The sequence below is a fragment of the Mus pahari genome, chromosome 18 (assembly GCF_900095145.1).
Source record: "Mus pahari chromosome 18, PAHARI_EIJ_v1.1, whole genome shotgun sequence".
Classification (NCBI taxonomy): domain Eukaryota; kingdom Metazoa; phylum Chordata; class Mammalia; order Rodentia; family Muridae; genus Mus; species Mus pahari.
Genome location: NC_034607.1, coordinates 54,653,866 through 54,673,176, shown reverse-complemented (window position 1 = coordinate 54,673,176; position 19,311 = coordinate 54,653,866). Strand labels below are relative to the sequence as shown.

General features: G+C 40.4%; 1 protein-coding gene across 2 annotated transcripts in view; it reads left to right on the top strand.

The window, feature by feature from the left end:
* Positions 1-19,311, top strand: part of Fshr (follicle stimulating hormone receptor) — a 173,920-nt gene that overhangs the window by 65,950 nt on the left and 88,659 nt on the right. For both annotated transcript variants that reach the window (XM_021218039.1, XM_021218040.1), the window contains exon 2: positions 11,772-11,843. In XM_021218039.1, coding sequence (XP_021073698.1) covers positions 11,772-11,843 — 72 coding nt within the window. The remainder of the gene's footprint in view (positions 1-11,771; positions 11,844-19,311) is intronic.

The following is a 19,311-nucleotide window of genomic DNA, read 5'->3' as shown; positions in this document are numbered from 1 at the left end:
GCCCCTTGGTCTTGCAAACTTTATATGACCCAGCACAAGGCAAGGCCTGGGCCAAGTAGTGGGAGTGGGTGGGTAGGGGAGCAGAGGCGTGGGGGGGGGGGTTATAGGAAACTTTCGGGATAGCATTTGAAATGTAAATAAAGAAAATAATAAGAAAAAAAATGAAAAAAAAGAAGACTAAAATAAAAAGAGCATGAATATGATCCCGTTGCATAATCCTATTGTAAAACTTACCTGGTCTAACCTGATAATTTACAGCTGGGACTTACATGCTATGTAAACTACAGGGAGAACAGGGTTCAGACTTCTAAGATTTTTGCCTGTTCGCTTTTCTCTTCCCCACAGTGCTTTTCTAATGAGAACATTCATATGTAAATAGAATAAAGAGAGCAGGTCTCAAGCTCTCAGGCCAGCCAAGAAAAGATAACTGAAGATCGAACATGGTCAGTGTCAACAAAGGGGAGGAGAAGGCTCCCAGCCTTGCTGGGAGGTTGTGTGAAGGAGGAGATAAATTCATGTCTGCTATCAAATAGCACAGATGTTGAGCTAAGGCCACAGAAATGGAAGTATGTAGCCTCCAAGGGCCACGGGTTCCTGGGCTCCTGAACGGAAAGATGGGGTTGGATGGGAAAGGCAGTGAGAGAAATAAGGAGCCAAGACAAAGTTCTCTAATCAAGGCCCAATGTTTACTTATGAGTCTGAGCTTATAAAGGGGGGGGGGGAACCCATTCCCCACTATGTCAGGATCTGGTGATCACTTTGTCAGAATCTGTCAGGAAAAGAAGCTCAGCTGTTCAGCAGGTAGCTTCTTGCAGGAAGCTGCAGATGTGACAAAAAAAATGGGAAGACTCCACCCCAGGTGAGCTAGCAACTGTGGCAAACAAGGTCTGAGCCAGCCTGCTCAAGGTTTGGGGGAGGGCACAGAAGTAAAAGGATATTCAGACTCTGAGCAGCTGTGAGGAAATGCTTGAATCAGATCCTTGAGCAACCATCATTACAGAAGATTCCTCCGGAGAACCCTAAGACAAGAAGCAAGCACGCTTTCTCATTCACTCTTCTGCTCGAATTCAGAATACGGTTTCTCCCACGCAGGGGGCTTCCCAAGGGATGCCTACGAGATGCGTTTTAGCTAGACATAGTGGCATATGTATAATTCCAGCACTGGAGAGGAAGAGGCAGGTGGATCTCTGTGACTTCAAAGACTACCATAGTGAAGTCCAGGACAACCAAGGCTTTGGAGAGAGATAGTGGGTGGGGGGAGAAATCGATAGAGAAATTTAGAGAGAGAGAAATTGAGAGACCTTGTCTCAAAAAAAAATAATAAAATTAAATTTTTGAAAGGAGATACCTTTATCTTTTCAAGACTGGGGTGTTAATAACCCAGAAATCAACACAGAGACTAATTTCCTCTTTTGCCTCTTATTTCCTTAATTCCTGATGAAGCTATAGGGTGACACCATTGCTATCCCACTAATGTAAACAAAATAAAAGCCTACTGCCATTATTAATGTTAAAACTCTACTGCTTGAATCTATTTAAGCACCGTTTTTTGTTTATTGGCTTTTTTTTTTTTTTTTTTTTTCAGTTTTCCTATTTCATGGTCCTACCACTATAGGCTTGGTAATAAAACCTGGTAAAGAAGTTACCTCCCCTAACAGTTGCTATAGTTTCTGATCTCAAGTGAGTTGTGCTATGGAGAGAGAAGGATTGGAAGGAAAGGAATTCAGTTATATCACCAATGGCCTGGTAGCCCTCAGGGTGTGGCAAGGATCCAGCCAGATATCAGTTACTATTCTCAGGTAGCTGCTGTGGACTCAGCTGTCTCCTGACCCTGAAGAGCCCCTCAGGCATCCACCACTCACAGCCTCCCTTCTGGGACAAACCCAGTGTACAGAAAAGTCCACTTTTTCAAGGTAAGCATCTCCAATCTGTTAGGCCCAGGTCTACGTCATGGGAAAATTCAGCATTACCCAATTTTCTGTGGATCAGAAATGTCCTCCCCACCCCCCGAAGTAGCTAGCCGCTTCCTAGGTCACAGCTGAGTCATGTTCTGGTTCCTCTATCTCTCTGCCCCTCAAATAACAGGAAGCACATGTTAACCGCCTTAACTAGCTTTCCTTTTACCTCCCACACGTGGCTTGAACAGATTCCATACCTTGAAGAGATATCAGAGAACATCAGTACTTCTCTTCAGAGTCCTCCCTGGGAGATAATGAAGGCTAAGTCTATATTTCCTTATACAACCTGAAGGCAATTGATGAACTGATGTTGGCTAGACCTATTCCCATGTGTTTTACAAAGGGTAGCGTCACATAGCGTCAGGACATTTGCAAATATCTAATTATCCTAGGCAGTTTGGATTTATACAAGAGCATAATGGATTTTTATTTAAAAAGAAAGTTAAGGTGAAGGCTCAGGAGAAGTCTCAGGGCGTAAGCACCCTTGCTATACAAATGTGAGGATCTAAGTTCGTATTCCTAGAGCACACAACAATCTGGTCATTGTAGTGACTCTGTAACCTCAGCACCCCTATGGTGAGGTGAGATAGTGAGATGCAAGAGTCATCAGGAGCTCACGGGTCATCTAGCCTGGCATGTGTAGCACAAACAAGAAGAAATCCTGTACACACAAGGTAGAAAGTGAAAACTAACATTTGAGGTTGCCTTCTGACCTTCTTACTCATACCTAGCAGGCGTATCTATATTTATACCCATATACTATAGATCATCTGTCCATCCATTTATAAATCTAATCTATCTACCTATCTACCTATCTACCTATCTATCTATCTATCTATCTATCTATCTATCTATCTATCTATCTATCTATCTATCTATCTATCTATATCTACTATCCTTTCATCCATTTACTGGTCCATGAATCAAGTAACATTCTTACTCAGCACGTGGATCTAAGACTCATGGATAACAACAGAAGAAATATAACCAATTAGATTTCCAAGTTACTTTAAAATCAGTCTGGTTATCTGCTGGGTCATGAAAAATAGTTAATTCCTGTTGCTTGCACTATTATTTCTTTCTAATTGAACTATTTACTTAGTACAGTCTTCCTATTTACGTGGTGTCCGTAAAACCATGCCCAGAAATCTAATTGGGGTAGGAGTTGACCTAAAGAGTTGTGAAGCATGAAAATCTGTGGCATTGCAGGGTCAGGAGGATGATGAATTCCCTTCCCTGTGTACCCTTTGTCAAGCTGTTCTCACTGCAAATTTTAAACTCATGTGAAATTCAAAGATCATTGAGCCTAGTGTCATTTACACTTGGGCCATCATAAAAAAGGCAGATTTCTCCAAAAGAATATTGGCTGTTATCCAGGCTGCCAGAAAGCTTTTTATGGAATCTTTAAGCCAGAAAGAAAAATTAAACTTGGCCAAGGATGAATGGTCTTCCAAAGATATGAATTACTGTGACCAGAGATCGAGTTCAAGAAAACCCTAAAGCTCCCCAACATGGGGAGAAAGAAATGCAGAGCCCACCGACCCCATTTATCACAGAAGGACACTGAGTAACTTGTAAGTTAATTAAGAACATTTCCTTTTTAGAGTATCTTGGTAAATTGTCCGTGCTTTCAGAAACGTTCTATGTGTATTCTGCCCCTACCAGAGTAAGGTAAATGTGCTGCTCTCCAAAGACAGATTGAACTCTGCTATCCAGAGACCACCCCATCTGGGGATCCATCCCATCATCAGCCACCAAACCCAGATACTAATGCACATGCCAGCAAGATTCTGCTGAAGGGACCCTGATATTGCGGCCTCTTGTGAGGCTATGCCAGTGCCTGGCAAACACAGAAGTGGATGCTCACAGCCAGCTATTGGATGGAACATAGGGCCCCCAATGGAGGAGCTAGAGAAAGTACCCAAGGAGCTTTAGGGGGCTGCAACCCTGTAGGTGCAACAACAATATGAACTAACCAGTACCCCNTGAGCTCGTGTCTCTAGCTGCANATGTAGCAGAAGATGGCCTAATCNGCCATCATTGGGAAGAGAGGCCCCTTGGTCTTGTAAACTTTATATGACCCAGCACAGGGGAAGGCCAGGGCCAAGTAGTGGGAGTGGGTGGGTAGGGGAGCAGGGGCAGGGGGAGTATAGGGAACTTTCGGGATAGCATTTGAAATGTAAATAAAGAAAATAATAAAATAAAAGGTGCTTGGGATATATAATAGCAGGAATTTCAGTCTTCCAATGTTGATCATGAACTATTTCCAATACAGAATGACATAAAAATATCCATCAAATATCAGTCACCTGGCTAGGTGTTAATAATTGGCCACCCTTTCTCGGTTCTCTGTTAAAATATAGCATATTTTAGAGACAGTGCTGATCACTCACTGCCTTACCTCTTGTTACAGAGATACTGTCAACATCTCTGTAAGTTTTGAAATAAAGGCTTCATTATTCATACGTGGTGACACCAACAGGTCTGAAGACAACTATCATTGAAAAGATGGTTCTTTATGCTTCCAAATACCAAGACAAGGGAAGTATGTCATAGGTGGCAGGGAGTCTCATCAAAGAGAAAAGAAGAATGAATTAAAAAACCTTAGAACCCATGGAGAATGTACCCTTCTCTCAGCTCTGAACCCTGACTCCCATTTCCATAGTAATACCAGGAAGCCAACCATTATACCTGCCCCTCCTTAGGCATCCTGATCATCCGATCTGCTGCGAAGATGCGAACATTTCACAGATCTTACACTTTTTTAAAAATGAAATATGCATCTTTCTGGTGGAGGGCCACTTTTTTTCTGAAGGAAAATGGAGGGGTGGATCTGGAGAAAGTTTGAAGTGGTGGAAGGTACTGGGAAGGATAGAAGAAGGGGAAACTGTATTCTGGGATGTAATAGATGAAAGAAGAATACATTTTAAATAAGTTTTTTGTCATGGTTCACATCAGTTTCATCAAACACATTTTCTATGCCTATTAAAGGAATTAGACTTTTTCTCAAATGTTCAATTTTATTTGACAGAATTTTCTAATATATGGCAATTTTTTAATTCTGGGAAAACCAATTTTGATAATGGTTTATTATTTATTTATACTGCAAGGCACATATATTATTGCTGTTATTTCGGGTTGTATACTTATACTAACAAGATTTTCTTAAAATTTTTCAGTCTTTTATTATGTCCTTCTCTGGTTTTGCTCCCAGTTTATATTAGCCATATAAGATGGGAGGAGGTCATTCTTTGTCTCACTATGGTGGTGCCTTCAGTAGTTCATGCAAGATTGGAATTTTCCTATTTCCTTAAAGAGGCACAGTACAATATTTTGGTGGAAAGTTTTTAAACTATCAATCTAATTTGTTAGTAACTAACAAACTATCTGGTGTCTTATCTATCTGAGACAGTTTCGTAATTCTGTTTCTATAAAACATTTCTATGCTGTCTGCTTTTTTTTTTAAGATTTATTATTAAAAAACATTCTTAGAGTTGCTTCATTTAAGCTCTATCATATCTGTAGTATTTAAAATAGACTCCATTCCTGTGACTGTATGTGTATGAGTCTCTATGTGTAACTGTAAGTTAGTGGTGTGTGTGTGTGTGTGTGTGTGTGTGTGTGTGTGAGAGAGAGAGAGAGAGAGAGAGAGAGAGAGAGAGAGAGAGAGAGACTGTGTGTGTATATTAGTGTCTGTGTGTTTTACTATGTATTAGTTTGAGTGTGTGTGTATGGTGTAAATGTGTATGAGTGTGTGTATGTGAATGTGTATGAATGTGGTGTATATGAGTTTGGTTGTATGTACGTAAGTATCTGTGTGTGTAAGTGTGTGTTTTAGTGTGTGTTTTAGTGTAGATGTGTGTAGGGGTATGCGTGTTAGTGTATATGAGTGTGTGTGTATGTGTGTGTGAGTGTATTTGTGTATATGAGTGTATGTGGGTGTGTGATGTGTGTGAGTGGTGTGTGCATATGTGTGTGTGTGTGTGTGTGTGTGTGTGTGTGTGTGTGTGTCCCCTGTGCAACAAAAACACATTTTATTTCTATACTATTACTCTTCCCACAGAGTGAGTTTCTGGTTTTGTCAATTCTCTTTATTCTCAGTTTTACTTTATTACTGCTCTTACTTCTTTGCATTGTTTTTCTGTTTACTCTCTCAAAACTAACTTAAATGTTGAAATGTGTTTTAAAGCTGTTGTTAGTTTTATGTTATTTATTCCTAAAATGAAAATTTACCAACAATAATGATTTTATATTTGCTCTTAACTTAGAAGAAATCTGCTCACTCCTTTGAAATTAGTTGAAAAGAATTAGAGTAACTAAGTCATAATGAATTATTAGACATTTCTGATTAAGATAAAATTTGTGTGATAATAAAATTTACAGTGTTATTAATTCAATTATCATCAATAAACAGTCAAATATAGATAAGAATTGTAATAAATGATAGAATTGTGAGGGTATTAAATTTTTATTTATCTTTATTTTACTGGTGTACGTGTTTGGCCTTCATGCATGTCTGTATAGCACCTGTGTGCACAGTTCCTGCTGAGCCCAGAAGAGGGTATCATATCTTCTGGAGCTGGAGTTACAGATGGTTGTGAGCCAGCAAATGGGTGCTGGAAATTAAGCACAAGTCCTCTGGAGGAACAGCCTGTGCTCTTAACTGATAAATCATTTTTCTAGACCCTACAACTATGGGATTTTAAAGACACTACACTAAACCATAATTATTACAACAAAACTCTTCTTGTCCATTTTACCCACAAAGGAGAGAAAAGCTTAACCTCACAAATATAGAATGAAAACTTTATATAGATTACAATTAAATTTTATCAATAAAGACGCTTCTTGACGCACATCTGGGTAAACTGATTTTAAAGTTAACAATATTTAAAATTAAAAATTTATTTGGGAAGGTGGGGAAAATCTGAGAGGAGGAGGGGAACATAATTAGATATACTGTATAAATATATCTTCAATTTTAAAAAAATTATCACACTTAAAGTTAACAAATGTAAGAGCTTAGCCTGACCTGCCTTGAGCATGCTGAAATAAGTATAATGGCCTGTGATTGGTCAAAGTCATCTAACCAAAATCTATTTAATGACAATGTGATGAATAGCTAATGCAACTTTTGAATACTTATATCCAGAAAAGCAATGCCAATTCATAATATTCAGCCACCTGCATCCACAGAGCCAATCAACCATGAGTCAAAAATATTTTTAATGCTAAACCTGTACAAAGCTCTTTTTGTCATGTCTCCCAAATAATACAGTGTAACTAGTTATCATAAGTAACCTAGAGATGGTTTATGCAGTTGTACACAGGAGAATATATATATATATATATATATATATATATATATATATATATATATGAAAGATGCACACACTATACCATCGTATATAAAGTAATTGAGCAGTCTTAGCTTTTAGTATCCTTGATGGTGTAATGTAGCCAAAAATCAATTGCCAAATGATTTCTAGAAACAAATGCTATAAAGTATCTGTAGTCTCCTCCCTATCCTGATGGCTTCTGTGGCTCTGGCTGTGGCTCTGGCTTGCTTTTGTTGCTCATAGTACTAACCAGCCAAAGAACAAAATGTAAAATTAGAATTATAGTTTCTTTTTTTAATAGATATTTTCTTCATTTACATTTCAAATGTTATCCCCTTTCCTGGTTTCCACATTGAAAACCCTATCCCCTCTCCCCTTCCCCTGCTCACCAATGCACACACTCCCACTTCTTGGCCCTGGCTTACACTGGATCAAGGGTCTCTCCTCCCACTGATGACTGACAAGGCCATCCTCTGCTGCATATGCAGCTGGAGCCATGAGCCCCTCCATGAGTTTTCTTTGGGTGATGGTTAAGTCCCTGGGAGCTCTGGGGATACTGATTGGTTCATACTTTTGTTTTTCCTATGGGGCTGCAAAGCTCTTCATCTCCTTGGGTCCTTTCTCTAGCTCCTCCACTGAGATCCTGTGCTCAGTCCAATGGTTGACTGAGAGCATCCACCTCTGTATTTGTCAGGCACTGGTAGAGTCTCTCAGCAGACAGCTATATAAGGCTTTTGTCAGCAAGCGCTTGTTGGCATTCACAAGAGTGTCTGCGTTTTGTGACAGTATATGGGATGGATGTCCAGATGGGCAGTCTCTGGATGGCCTTTCCTTCAGTCTCTGCTCCACATTTTGTCTCTGTAACTCGTTTCATGGGTATTTTGTTTGCCCTTCTAAGAAGGACCAAAATATCCACACTTTGGTCTTCTTTCTTCTTGAGCTTCATGTGGTTTCTTATCTGTATCTTGAGTATTCCAAGCTTCTGGGCTAATATCCACTCATCAGTGAGTGCATACCATCTGTGTTCTTTTGTGATTGAGTTACCTCACTCAGGATGATATTTTCTAGTTCCACCCATTTGCCAAAGAATTTCATAAATTCATTGTTTTTAATAGTTTCATAGTACTCCACTGTGTAAATGTAGCACATTTTCTGTATCCATTCCTCTGTTGAGGAACATCTGGGTTGTTTCCAGCTTCTGGCTATTATAAATAAGGCTGCTATGAACATAGTGGAGCATGCGTCCTTATTACATGTTGGAACATCTTCTGGGTATACTCCTAGGAGTGGTATTGCTGGGCCCTCAGATAGTACTATGTCCAATTTTATGAGGAACTGCCAAACTGATTTCCAGAGTAGATGTACCAGCTTGCAATCTGACCAGCAATAGACAAGTGTTCCTCTTTCTCCACATCCTTGCCAGCATCTGCTGTCATCTGAGATTTTGATCTTAGCCATTCTAACTGGTGTGAGGTGGAATCTCGGGGTTGTCTTACAAATAATTTCTAAGTGACTAGTAATTTGATTCCTTCCAAAGAAAGTTGTTCATTTTTATACTAATTTGCTTTGTGACCTAGTTCAGGATCAATATTTTTAAGCAATCTTATTGACTTTGTAGGGTTTTTGACCATTATGATTTCCTACCTAGACAATGAGGGGTACAAATTTATGTTCCTCCATGGTGTGTGTGTGTGTGTGTGTGTGTGTGTGTGTGTGTGTATGAGAGAGAGAGAGTATGTGTGTATGTTTGCCTGTCTTCCTACTGAGCTAAATTTTATCATCTAAAGGAATTATTCTGCTAAAAGTTTTTTAACATCTAATTAAATTTCTGAACAAGAATTTTTACTTTACCCTCACATTTTAATGATAATTTTCTGGTCATATTATTCTAAACTGGCAATTATTATTCTCTAATACTTTTGAAGGCATATTTTAAAACTTTTCTAATTTTTTTCTTTGAAGATATTTTGCCTTTTTCTCTGTGTGCTTTAAAAATATTTTATCTTATGGATCCACGGTTTTCATGTTCAGATCTCTAGCAACAAAATTTAGTTCCTTTTTACTGGGACAGCTTGAGATTTCTCAATCTGAGGGTTTATAGCTTTCACAAATTATAGTCTTTTTCTGGATGTGATATCATTGGAAATGCGCTGGTCTCTATTTTCTATACATTTCTTCCTGGAAAGCATATAAAATGAAGGAAAATTAATTCAGAGGGAAAGAAGAGGTTAGGCTAAGGAAGAAGAAAAAGAAACAAAGGGAGTGAGAGGAGAAAGGGAGGGAGAAGGGAAAGCCTTTGCATGTACCCTCTGTTACTTGATGGACCAGTTTGGCATCCATATACAAATTCCTTGGTAACCAAATCTGCAAATCCTGTGGAACAAACACTGCTCTCTCTATCTTCAAATTCTGGTTTGCACACACCAGAATAACATCTGGGATCAAGTTTCCTACTTCAGGCTCTTAAAAAGTTTTGATACTTTTATACAAGCACAGCCACCCATGTTTAAATGACATGTGTTGTGATTTATTTCCAGAGAAAGTGAAAATTGAGCTTTTAAAACTGTAAAAGTTCGTAAAAATGTTCAGTAGTGAAGTGCAAAGGCCTTTGTGGACCTACGTAACTTCCGTTCCTAATGACTATCCAACCACGTGGTCGGTCATTGAGATGTATAGAGTTCAGGTCTGGCGGGTGACTTTGGTTTTGGTTGGTTTGATTTTGTTTGATTTCCCAATTTATGTAATAATGTTTAGAGATTTTTTTAAAAACTCTTTTATTATTTCTATAACTTTGAGCCACTCGACGCAGTCATGATCCTCAGAATTTTAGAAAACAGACCTGTTGCTGGAAGCACAGAAGTTGAGTTCGTGTGAGGCAGCAGAGTCAGGCCTCTGGAGCAGAGACTCATGACAGTGCTCTCCCATGGGTTCTCATCACGGGCAGGGGCATGCCATAGCCACGCTCAAGCCACGCTCAAGCAAAGAAGATAGAAGTCCTGTGTAACTCTCTTGCAGCTACAGAACGTCTGAAAATTCCACACCCATGCTAACCATGCAAGGTAGTCTGTGGTCACGAATGGAAACCAAACAAACACTGTGGCTTGGAGAATTTCCCAAGATTCATTGCTTTGCTTCCCTGTCAGGTACTAGTGTTCCATAAACCTATGTAGAGAAAGCTGTAATGTGCCAGGGACCGGGTGAGGTGACAGCTCAGAGGAAAATTCCTGCCATTGTAGAACTCTCATACTACTTACAGGGAGAAGACAATTATGTGAATATGCAGGCAAATATACAGATTGTAGAACATACTAGAAGTACCATAAAGAAAATTTTAATCAGGAAAGGAAGTCAACGGACATGTCAGGGGTATTATCATTTCACATAAAGAGGTCAAGAAAGAAAGAAAGAAAGAAAGAAAGAAAGAAAGAAAGAAAGAAAGAAAGAAAGAAAGAAAGAAAGAAAACTAGCTGAGAATTTTGAGAGGATAGAAGATAAGGGAGCCAGATGGAAGATAGGTAGATTGATGAGAGGATGAACCTGAATATAGTACCTAAAACATGCACTGTAAACTCTTGCTATTAATTAGACTGTTTATGAAACTTTGGAGAAAAAATGAGGTTTGAGGTTCTAGGGAACAGAAAACTGGAAGCTCCTTCAGGCTTCTGAATGCCACTGTAAATAATTTGGATTTTTCCCTGAACGAGGTGTGGAGCAGGAGCTGATGGAAGCTCTTTTTAGCAGGAGTGAAACAGATATTTCAAAAATAAGAAATGTCAAAAACTGGAGATGGCTGACACTAAAAGAGAAGACTTCATAAATGGGGGGGGAGATGATGGCATGTTTTTATATTAATGGCAGAACTCAGCAGAGAAGGGGAAATAGAAGCAAGAAATGCTTAGAAAGAAAAGGTGTCATTTGATGTAGTGGTTTCCCAGGACAGAGATGAAAAGATGGAGTGTGGATGGGAAGGGCTGTTCTTAGACGGGATCCTGGAGAGCTCACCTGTGGTACCAGGTGGATTGCCAGGTAGTGAGCTCACTGCAGTGCACTGTGAGAGCAAAAGGAAGCTTTCTTCTGCTTCCATTTCACCACCCCCAACCCCAAGAAATGGGATGCAAAGTCAGCTCAATATGACCTTAAAGGACAACGCGTTGGTCTCTGATACAGGGACACAGAAGAGACTTTTATACAGAGTCTCATGGCTGGTAAGTGGCAGGCTTTGTCTATGATGCTTGGTCATCTCTCCTACTGTGTTCCTTGAAATACAATGGTAAGAACCTTACCACTTATGTTCATCTCATCATACAAAGAGAACCTGGACTAGCACCTTTCTGTGAGGAGGGGGAACAACTTTAACCCTTGTTATTATGGTAGGCACTGCATGTGTATTGACCATGCCCTGATGTCATTCATCTCACACTCAACTGCTCATGGTTAGGTACATTGTAATGTGTGGTACACGCTCTCTTTTCAGGAGATTTGTGCTCACCAAGCTTCGAGTCATTCCAAAAGGATCATTTTCTGGATTTGGGGACCTGGAGAAAATGTAGGTATCTGATGCCACTGTGTGAATGTCTCAGGGGGACTATGGAAAGTAACCTTGGATCATGTCTACCACAGTGTCCTATACAGGTGTTCATCCTTTTCAAGAGTCCCTTATCATCAGATTTAAGAAAGCATGGATTGAACATATTAGAAAAAAATGTTCTGAAGGGTGTGTGTGTGTGTGTGTGTGTGTGTGTGTAATACTTATTGTCATTCCATAACTAATACAATATTACAACTATTTATATTGGTTTGCATTAGATATTACAAGTAAGCTAAAGTTTATGTGGCAGTATGCAGGAATATATGGAAACATTATGCATGTTATATTAAAAAAAAAATCCTACAAACTGGTATGTAAGGCCCAAGCACCTATAGATTTGGTAATTAATGACATGTCCTAGAACAACTTTTCCATGGGAAAGACTGCATTTAGAAGTTATCTGATATGCCAAACATCTTTTACATGTCTTCCTATTTTCTTTCTCTATCATTCTTCCTATGAAATGGTATTTAGGGACAATTGCTAATTCCATTAAAACAAAATGGTCACAATCAGCATTTAGTCACTTTTTTTGATAGAAAGAGTTGCTCTCCAGAGCCTTTTGAGTCGATATTTCATAATAACTAAATCCTCCACTTCCTTTCTTTCTGCTTTCAGCCGTTTTTCCCTCTAAAAGACAAGTTCCTACGAGTTCTGGTTGACTTTGAGTCAAGAGCAAGGCTTAACATCTGTATTCTCAGCACTCTTTAGACCTCTGGTTCCCACATCATGCATGCAAGCAAAGGTCGCTGGTATGCAAACATTTAAAGGTACTAAGAACATTCTTTAGGAGTAAAGAAGTCTCCTTTGCTATAGCTCACACTACCTTTTTATTGCTGTAGTTTAATTTACAGTTGGCTCCAAATGGAATTTTCTCAAAGCGGAGTGCAATGGAAACCCAGAGTGATGCCTTTCACATCTCAAGTAATATGCCCTTTCTTTGAAAGCCTCTGGCCCATTCTCCAAGGATTTTGGAAGGGAGACATGTTCTTCACAGTGGCACAAATAGGGTTCATAACTTCCATGCCAAAGTACACTCATTGATGTCCTGAGTGTTCAGAAAGGGAAATATTTGTATTCCGATTCAGTGAAAGCCACCCTCCAACTCATGCTTCTTCTGGAAGATGTTGGAATTTTCCACTTAATTTTTTCACCTATCTTTAAGAATACTTCTGGTGATATCTGGGGAAGAGAGACCATAATCTATTGTCAAAAAGGACACAAAGTGTGATGTTTCCACAGTTAACTGCCTGCTTGCATGATAGTGGTCAGAGACCTGGTGGGTTGCTCGTTTTCATATAAACTGACTATGGAACTCTGAAATATCCTTTAAGACCTTTGCTTTCTCATCTGTGTTTTAGAAAAGGAGTTTTGAGGGAGACCATTATTGTCTTATTAGATGAGAGATCAATTTAAAATGTTCTATCTATCTTTCAGTGCCTTTACCTGGTAAAGATGTTGACTACAAGGGCAGGCACTCGTCTGAACAAAGCATATCATGAAAGCCATAGGGTTGGAGGGGGTTGGGATTAAGTAGACCGGTGCTCCTTGGTAGATTATCCAATGCCCTGACAATGACATGGCCTGTACTAGATGACTATAAAATAATCCTGGGTACCCCCAAAACCCTTCTACTTGAATACAGAAATAATGGCTACCACAAACAATGTACCCTATAAAACTTAATCAAGGCAAATACAGCTGCCTCCCTGCAGGGCACTCAGAATTAGACAGACCATCCTATAGTTAAAGAGCTGGCCAAAGGGAACTGACATAGAAATAATACAAGTGCAAAGCCAGGTGGCTTCCTTAGTCTCCAGGCTCTCCCTTCTTCCATCACCCTCCTTAGTCTCCAGGCTCTCCTTCCTTCCATTACCCCCTTAGTCTCCAGGCTCTCCCGCCTCCCATCACCCCCCTTAGTCTCCAGGCTCTCCCTCCTTTCATCATCTCTCACTATGTTTTGGTCACTGCTGAGCTCTCATCTTCTTTCTGGATCCATCTTTTTTCATGGAGGTCCTTCCTTTACCTTTTAACCCATTTCCTAAATTTAATAAGTACTGGCTTCATCTTCCACACCTCCTTCTCCACAAATCTCTTTAATTCACTCTGCATATGACCAAATTCACTTCAATCCTTATTAAAAGGAGCAAAAGGAAATACCTTCACTTGAATACCCTCCTCCCCATGCGTTGTCCTCTTCTTCCATCAAGAGCACTATAATAGACCAGCCTCCCCTGCTACCCTGCCTTGGTCCCTTTCTGTTACCCCTTCACCTGCACCCACTTGCTATTTGGCTACAAATTCTTCAAAGGTAAATAATTACTGTTTCGAAGGTCTCAAATAACAACTATAATAGCCAGATCAAATGGCTTAGGGGAGGATAGGGAAAAGTGATGAGTGTAGCAGGCTTCAGTGAGTCCCTGTAACATGGTTAAGTCCTCAATGAATGTCAACTGCAGTGATAATAGCTGTGATGAGGGTGCTAAGGTAACTCCTACCATCTTTCAAGTCTCAATTCGCTTCCAGAAACCTTCCCCAAACACATAGGCCCCAGTGGCCTTGTTGACTTTGCTCCTCTATGTGAGAGGGTTAATTTTCTTTGAAGACTTTGTTTACCCAACTATCAGCAGCAATGAATCCCTACTATGTCACTCACTCCTGAAGCACTGAGACACCAGCTTCTGCTTTGTTTTGTGGTTCATTCCTCCCTCACACTAAGTACCTGTAGGTTTGGGAGACATTTCCAGCTCTAAAGATGAGTTCATAATTGAGGTGGCAGGCAGTTTGAACATCACATTCTCTTAGCTGCCATGGCTGCTGGAGGATTGGTTCTGCAACTAGGCATGTCATTGTAAATTTTGAGACTTTTACTGATTGAGCAATGAAAAGATCATCTCTTTCTTCAGGAATACAGTGAAGCCAGGAGAGTTGTCACCATCTACCCACCAGAGGTAGAGATAAGAACAAAACTAGTGTAGTGGAAAGGAAGAATCAGAGAGAGCTCAACCACTAAGGATACTCTGAATAAAGCTGCCCCTAAAGCCGTTCGTTCTTCCTCTCTGACCAGCAAAATAAATGAACCATCAAATCCCCTTCTTATTCTTAAACCTGTTGAGAGTTTATCTTCTTCTGTTTCTCAGAACAGAAAAGTCTAGCAAATGTTCTTGTCATTGATTTTTCACATAACTTCTTATGTACTTTTTAAAATCGTGGACTGTGTTTTAATTGTGACTAGTAATTACTTGTGTCACAATAGATTTTCATGCCCATCTGCTTATTGAGTCCTTCACTATTGATCATAACAATGTAAATTTTTTAGAATATTGTGTTCATATTTAGAAGTCTTCTCTTGCCACCTTATACAGATTGTGTTTTTCACTCATTTTTATGTTTGTGCTTATATTTTTATTGTGTATATTTAACTCTCTGCAACACAAATTCAACGCTGCCTAAAAAGAAGAGAAATACAGCCTTGTGCTTATATGATTTGTATTCCAATAGTATAATTAGAAATTAAATGTTGGACTGGAGAGATGGCTTAGTGGTTCATAGCACTGGCTGCTCTTCCAGAGGACCCCAGTTCAATTCCAGCACCCACACTGGAGCTCGCAACTGTCTGCAGCTCTAGTTTCAAGGAATCTGACACCCTCTCACCAATGCACTTGACAATACAGTTAAGCATGCTTTTTTAAAAAAACAATGTCATATAAGTAAATTTAAAACAGAGACTAGTAGTTTGAGAGTGTGTTAGTAGAGAATGTTTATAATAGCAGTTTTCCCTACTGAAAAGGCTAAGGGAAGCTTTTCTGGGGCAAGATTCTGGGGAAATGACATTGGTATAGAAATCTGAAGCAGAAGGAGTGATCACCTAAGTGAATGTAACAGACTAGGAAGTATGTTCTGGCCAGAAGAAATAACATGCACCGAAGTGCCATGGCAAGCTCTGTGACACTGAGTGGATGTACCGAAAAGGGGTGGCAGAGCCAACCAAAACATGCCAAGTGCTTGCCTCTTCAAAGCAGGACCATCTCCTGTGTTAGCGGATGACCTTGCTGTGTAAAGGGACCGGTAAAGCAAGAGTTTAGGATAGGATAAAGGAAGGGTGTATGTGTGTATAAGGGCAAGTGTTAGAGTTGACACAGTCAGATATTAATTCAGAAACTTGTTCTTGCTGCTGCCCTATGGTGGATAGCACAAAGCGCACCAGTGGACGGGGACAGAATGGGAGAAAAATGTAAAGAGCTATGGTTTTCATCCTCTTTCTCTGTCCCACAGGCAGTAGGCTTCACCATTAGAGCTACTCTGCAGATTAGGAAACAAGTCTACAGAGATCCAGTTTTCTGCCCAAGGTGACACAATGAATAACCACTAGAAAAGAAACTCCCAAATGGAGTGTGGTTCATGCTCATGGACTTAACTAGACTGTGCAGAGTCTGAGGTCACACATCTGTGTTTTCTCCACCCCTTGTATCTGCCCCTATGCACTATGAGAATCTAGCCATCCATCAGTGATAAAAGCGTTAGTGATATCACCTAACTCGTAATGCTGTCAGTCATCTTAAACATCCCATCTCCATATCTGAACCACTGATGGGTTTGGATCCTCATCTCTTCCTCTTGTTGAAATTACAAAAGCTCTGTGCCTTTTCCCATCCAAAGAGAAAGGAAAATTAGTTTCCAACCTAACCCTTGCAGATGAGTCTTCGTGGTCCATTAACCCAGCTCTTTATTTTATTTCATTTTATGTTTTATTTATTCATTTTACATCTTGTTCACTGCCTGCTTCCCAGTTACCTCCTCCCACAATCCTTCCCTCCATCCCTCTCTCCTTTTCTGAGAGAGTGTTCACCCCCTTGTTATCCTCCAACCCTGACACATCAAGTCTCAGAGGGGCTAGGCACATATTCTTCCACCGAGGCCAGACAAGGCAGCCCATCTAGAAGAACATATCCCAAGGGCAAGCAACAGCTTTTGGGAAAGCCCCCTGTTTGAGTATGCTTGGGCCAGGAAGTAGCACTATTTGGAGGTGTGGCCTTGTTGGAAGAATTGTGTCACTATGGGTGTGGGCTTTAAGCTCATCCTAGCTGTCTAGATGACAGTCTTCTCCTGACTAGCTTCAGATCAAGATGTCGAATTCTCAGCTCCTTCTCCAATGCAGTGCCTGCCTAGATGGTGCCGTGCTTCTTGCCTTGATAATAATGAACTGAACCTCTGAACCTGTAAGCTAACCCCAATTAAATATTGTCCCCTATAAGAGTTGCCTTGGTCATAGTGTTTCTTCACAGCAGTAAAACCCTAATTAAGACACCCCTGCTCCATTTATTCAGAACCAGAATGAAGACCAAGCTGCGTATCTGCTATATATATGCAGGAAGGCCTACATCCAGCCCGGGTATGCTCTTTGGTTGGTGGTTCAGTCTCTGGGAGGCCCAAGGGCTGAAGTTAGTTGACTGTTGATCTTTGGGGTTCCTATCCCCTTTGGGGCCCTCAGTCCTTCCCTCTACTCTTCTACAAGAGTCTCCAAGCTTCATCCACTGTTTGGGTGTGGGTGTCTACATCTGTCTGAGTCAGCTGCTGAGTAGAGTCTCTCAGAGGAAGGCCACCCTAAACTCTTGTCAGCAAGCATAACAGTATCATTAATAGTGTCAGGGATTGGTGCTTATCAATAGGATGAGTCTCAAGTTGGGCCAGTTATTGGTTGGCCACTCCCCCAGTCTCTGCTCCATCTTCTGTCCCTGCATTTCTTGTAGATAGGATAAAATTTGGGTTGAAAGTTTTATGGGTGGGTTGGTATCTCTATCTCTCTACTGAGGTTCCTGCCTGGCTACAGGAGGTAGCCTCTTTAGGTTCCATATCCCCAATGCGTGAATCACAGCTAAGGTCACCCCCATTGATTCTTGAATGCCTCCTTTATCCCAGGTCTCTGTCACATCCTAGAGATGTTCCCTAGCTCCCTACCTTTGTTCCCTAGCTCCCTACCTTTGTCAGTTGCAAACGTCCATTCATTCTCATGGTCATCTGGCCATACCTCCTGTCCCTCCCCACACCTGATCCTGAACCCTCTTCCATTCCTCTCCCCGTCTCCTGGCCACACCACTCTGAATGTGCCCGAACCCATCAGCTCTATTTCTATAATCAGTTAGCAGGAGAATCTCCTGGGTGAAAGGGACACTTCTCCATTGTAGCCTTCATCAGCATCCTTATCTCCAGCCTCCCTGCTCTTCATTGCTTTGGAACTTACTGGGAGAACAAGGAAACCATTAAACTCTGCAATGTGAAGTGGCTTTGCAAAGTGCACTGTAAACTGTTTACATTGTTTTTAATTACTTTGGAGCCATATGTCAGCTTGGTATAAAGTGTGAAGATTATGCTGAATGGAGTGGGGGGAAGTAGGTGACAATGTGGTGATTTATGGGAACCAGGAAAATTATGTATGGAAATGAGTTCAATTTAAAAACACATCTACGTACCATTATAACACTGGAGGGGGAAGAAAAGCCAGTTTATAACAAAATATCTTTGAAAAGAGGAGCATGATGAATATGTAAATGAGACCAATCAGCATCAGCTGAGATATGGTATATGCAGATGAGGCGGCAGTGAGCCAAAAAGTGAAATAGCTCCCAAGCCATAAATATGAGTCATATAAAATTCATTTGAAATATTCATGATAACATAAGGACAAAAAAATATAATCAAGTGATTTATTTGCATATAAAAAACAAGAACACTGGCCTGACACTGCAGCCTCTGCCTCCATATCATAGGGAAAGAAAATCTGCTGTAGAAAGGGACTGTAAAGTGAGCACTGTTGCTAGTAGCTAAACCAAACTGGGGCTTCTCCCAGTTCTCAATCCCTGGTGCTCAGTTGGGACTGATGAAAAGAATTGAAGCAAATGTTTTGCCTTCTTGACACTTCCCTGCTGGAGCCCTCAGGGCCCTTTCTACTCCTGCCCTTTATTCTTCTTTCCATCATGGAAAAAAGTCTGAGTCCCAGTTTCTGAAATTAGCAAGAGAGACTGACCAACCCATAAGTGTCTGTGGAAAATGGCAGGCCAGTGTGAACTGCGTAACCTGCAGATGGGAAGAAGGCTCTGGTGCCTCTAGGATGACAGTCACATTTTATCCCCATCTCCAACTCCCTTTAGAGCATTGGAAAAAATCCACATACATGAATGTTTTTAATTCCATGTTCTATGACAGATACAAACAGTAACCCTTATAACACTTCCTTAGTGATACTAATGTACCCCTAGAATACTTATAGCCATACAACAAAATCTAATTAGTAACTATAAAGAAGAATGTTGTATTGGCAAACACTGTTTTATTTTTTACTATAATTGTGTATTGTGTATGTGCATTTATGTAGGAGCACACAAGGCACATACACATGTGGGGTTAGGGAAGTTAGTTCTATCTATCA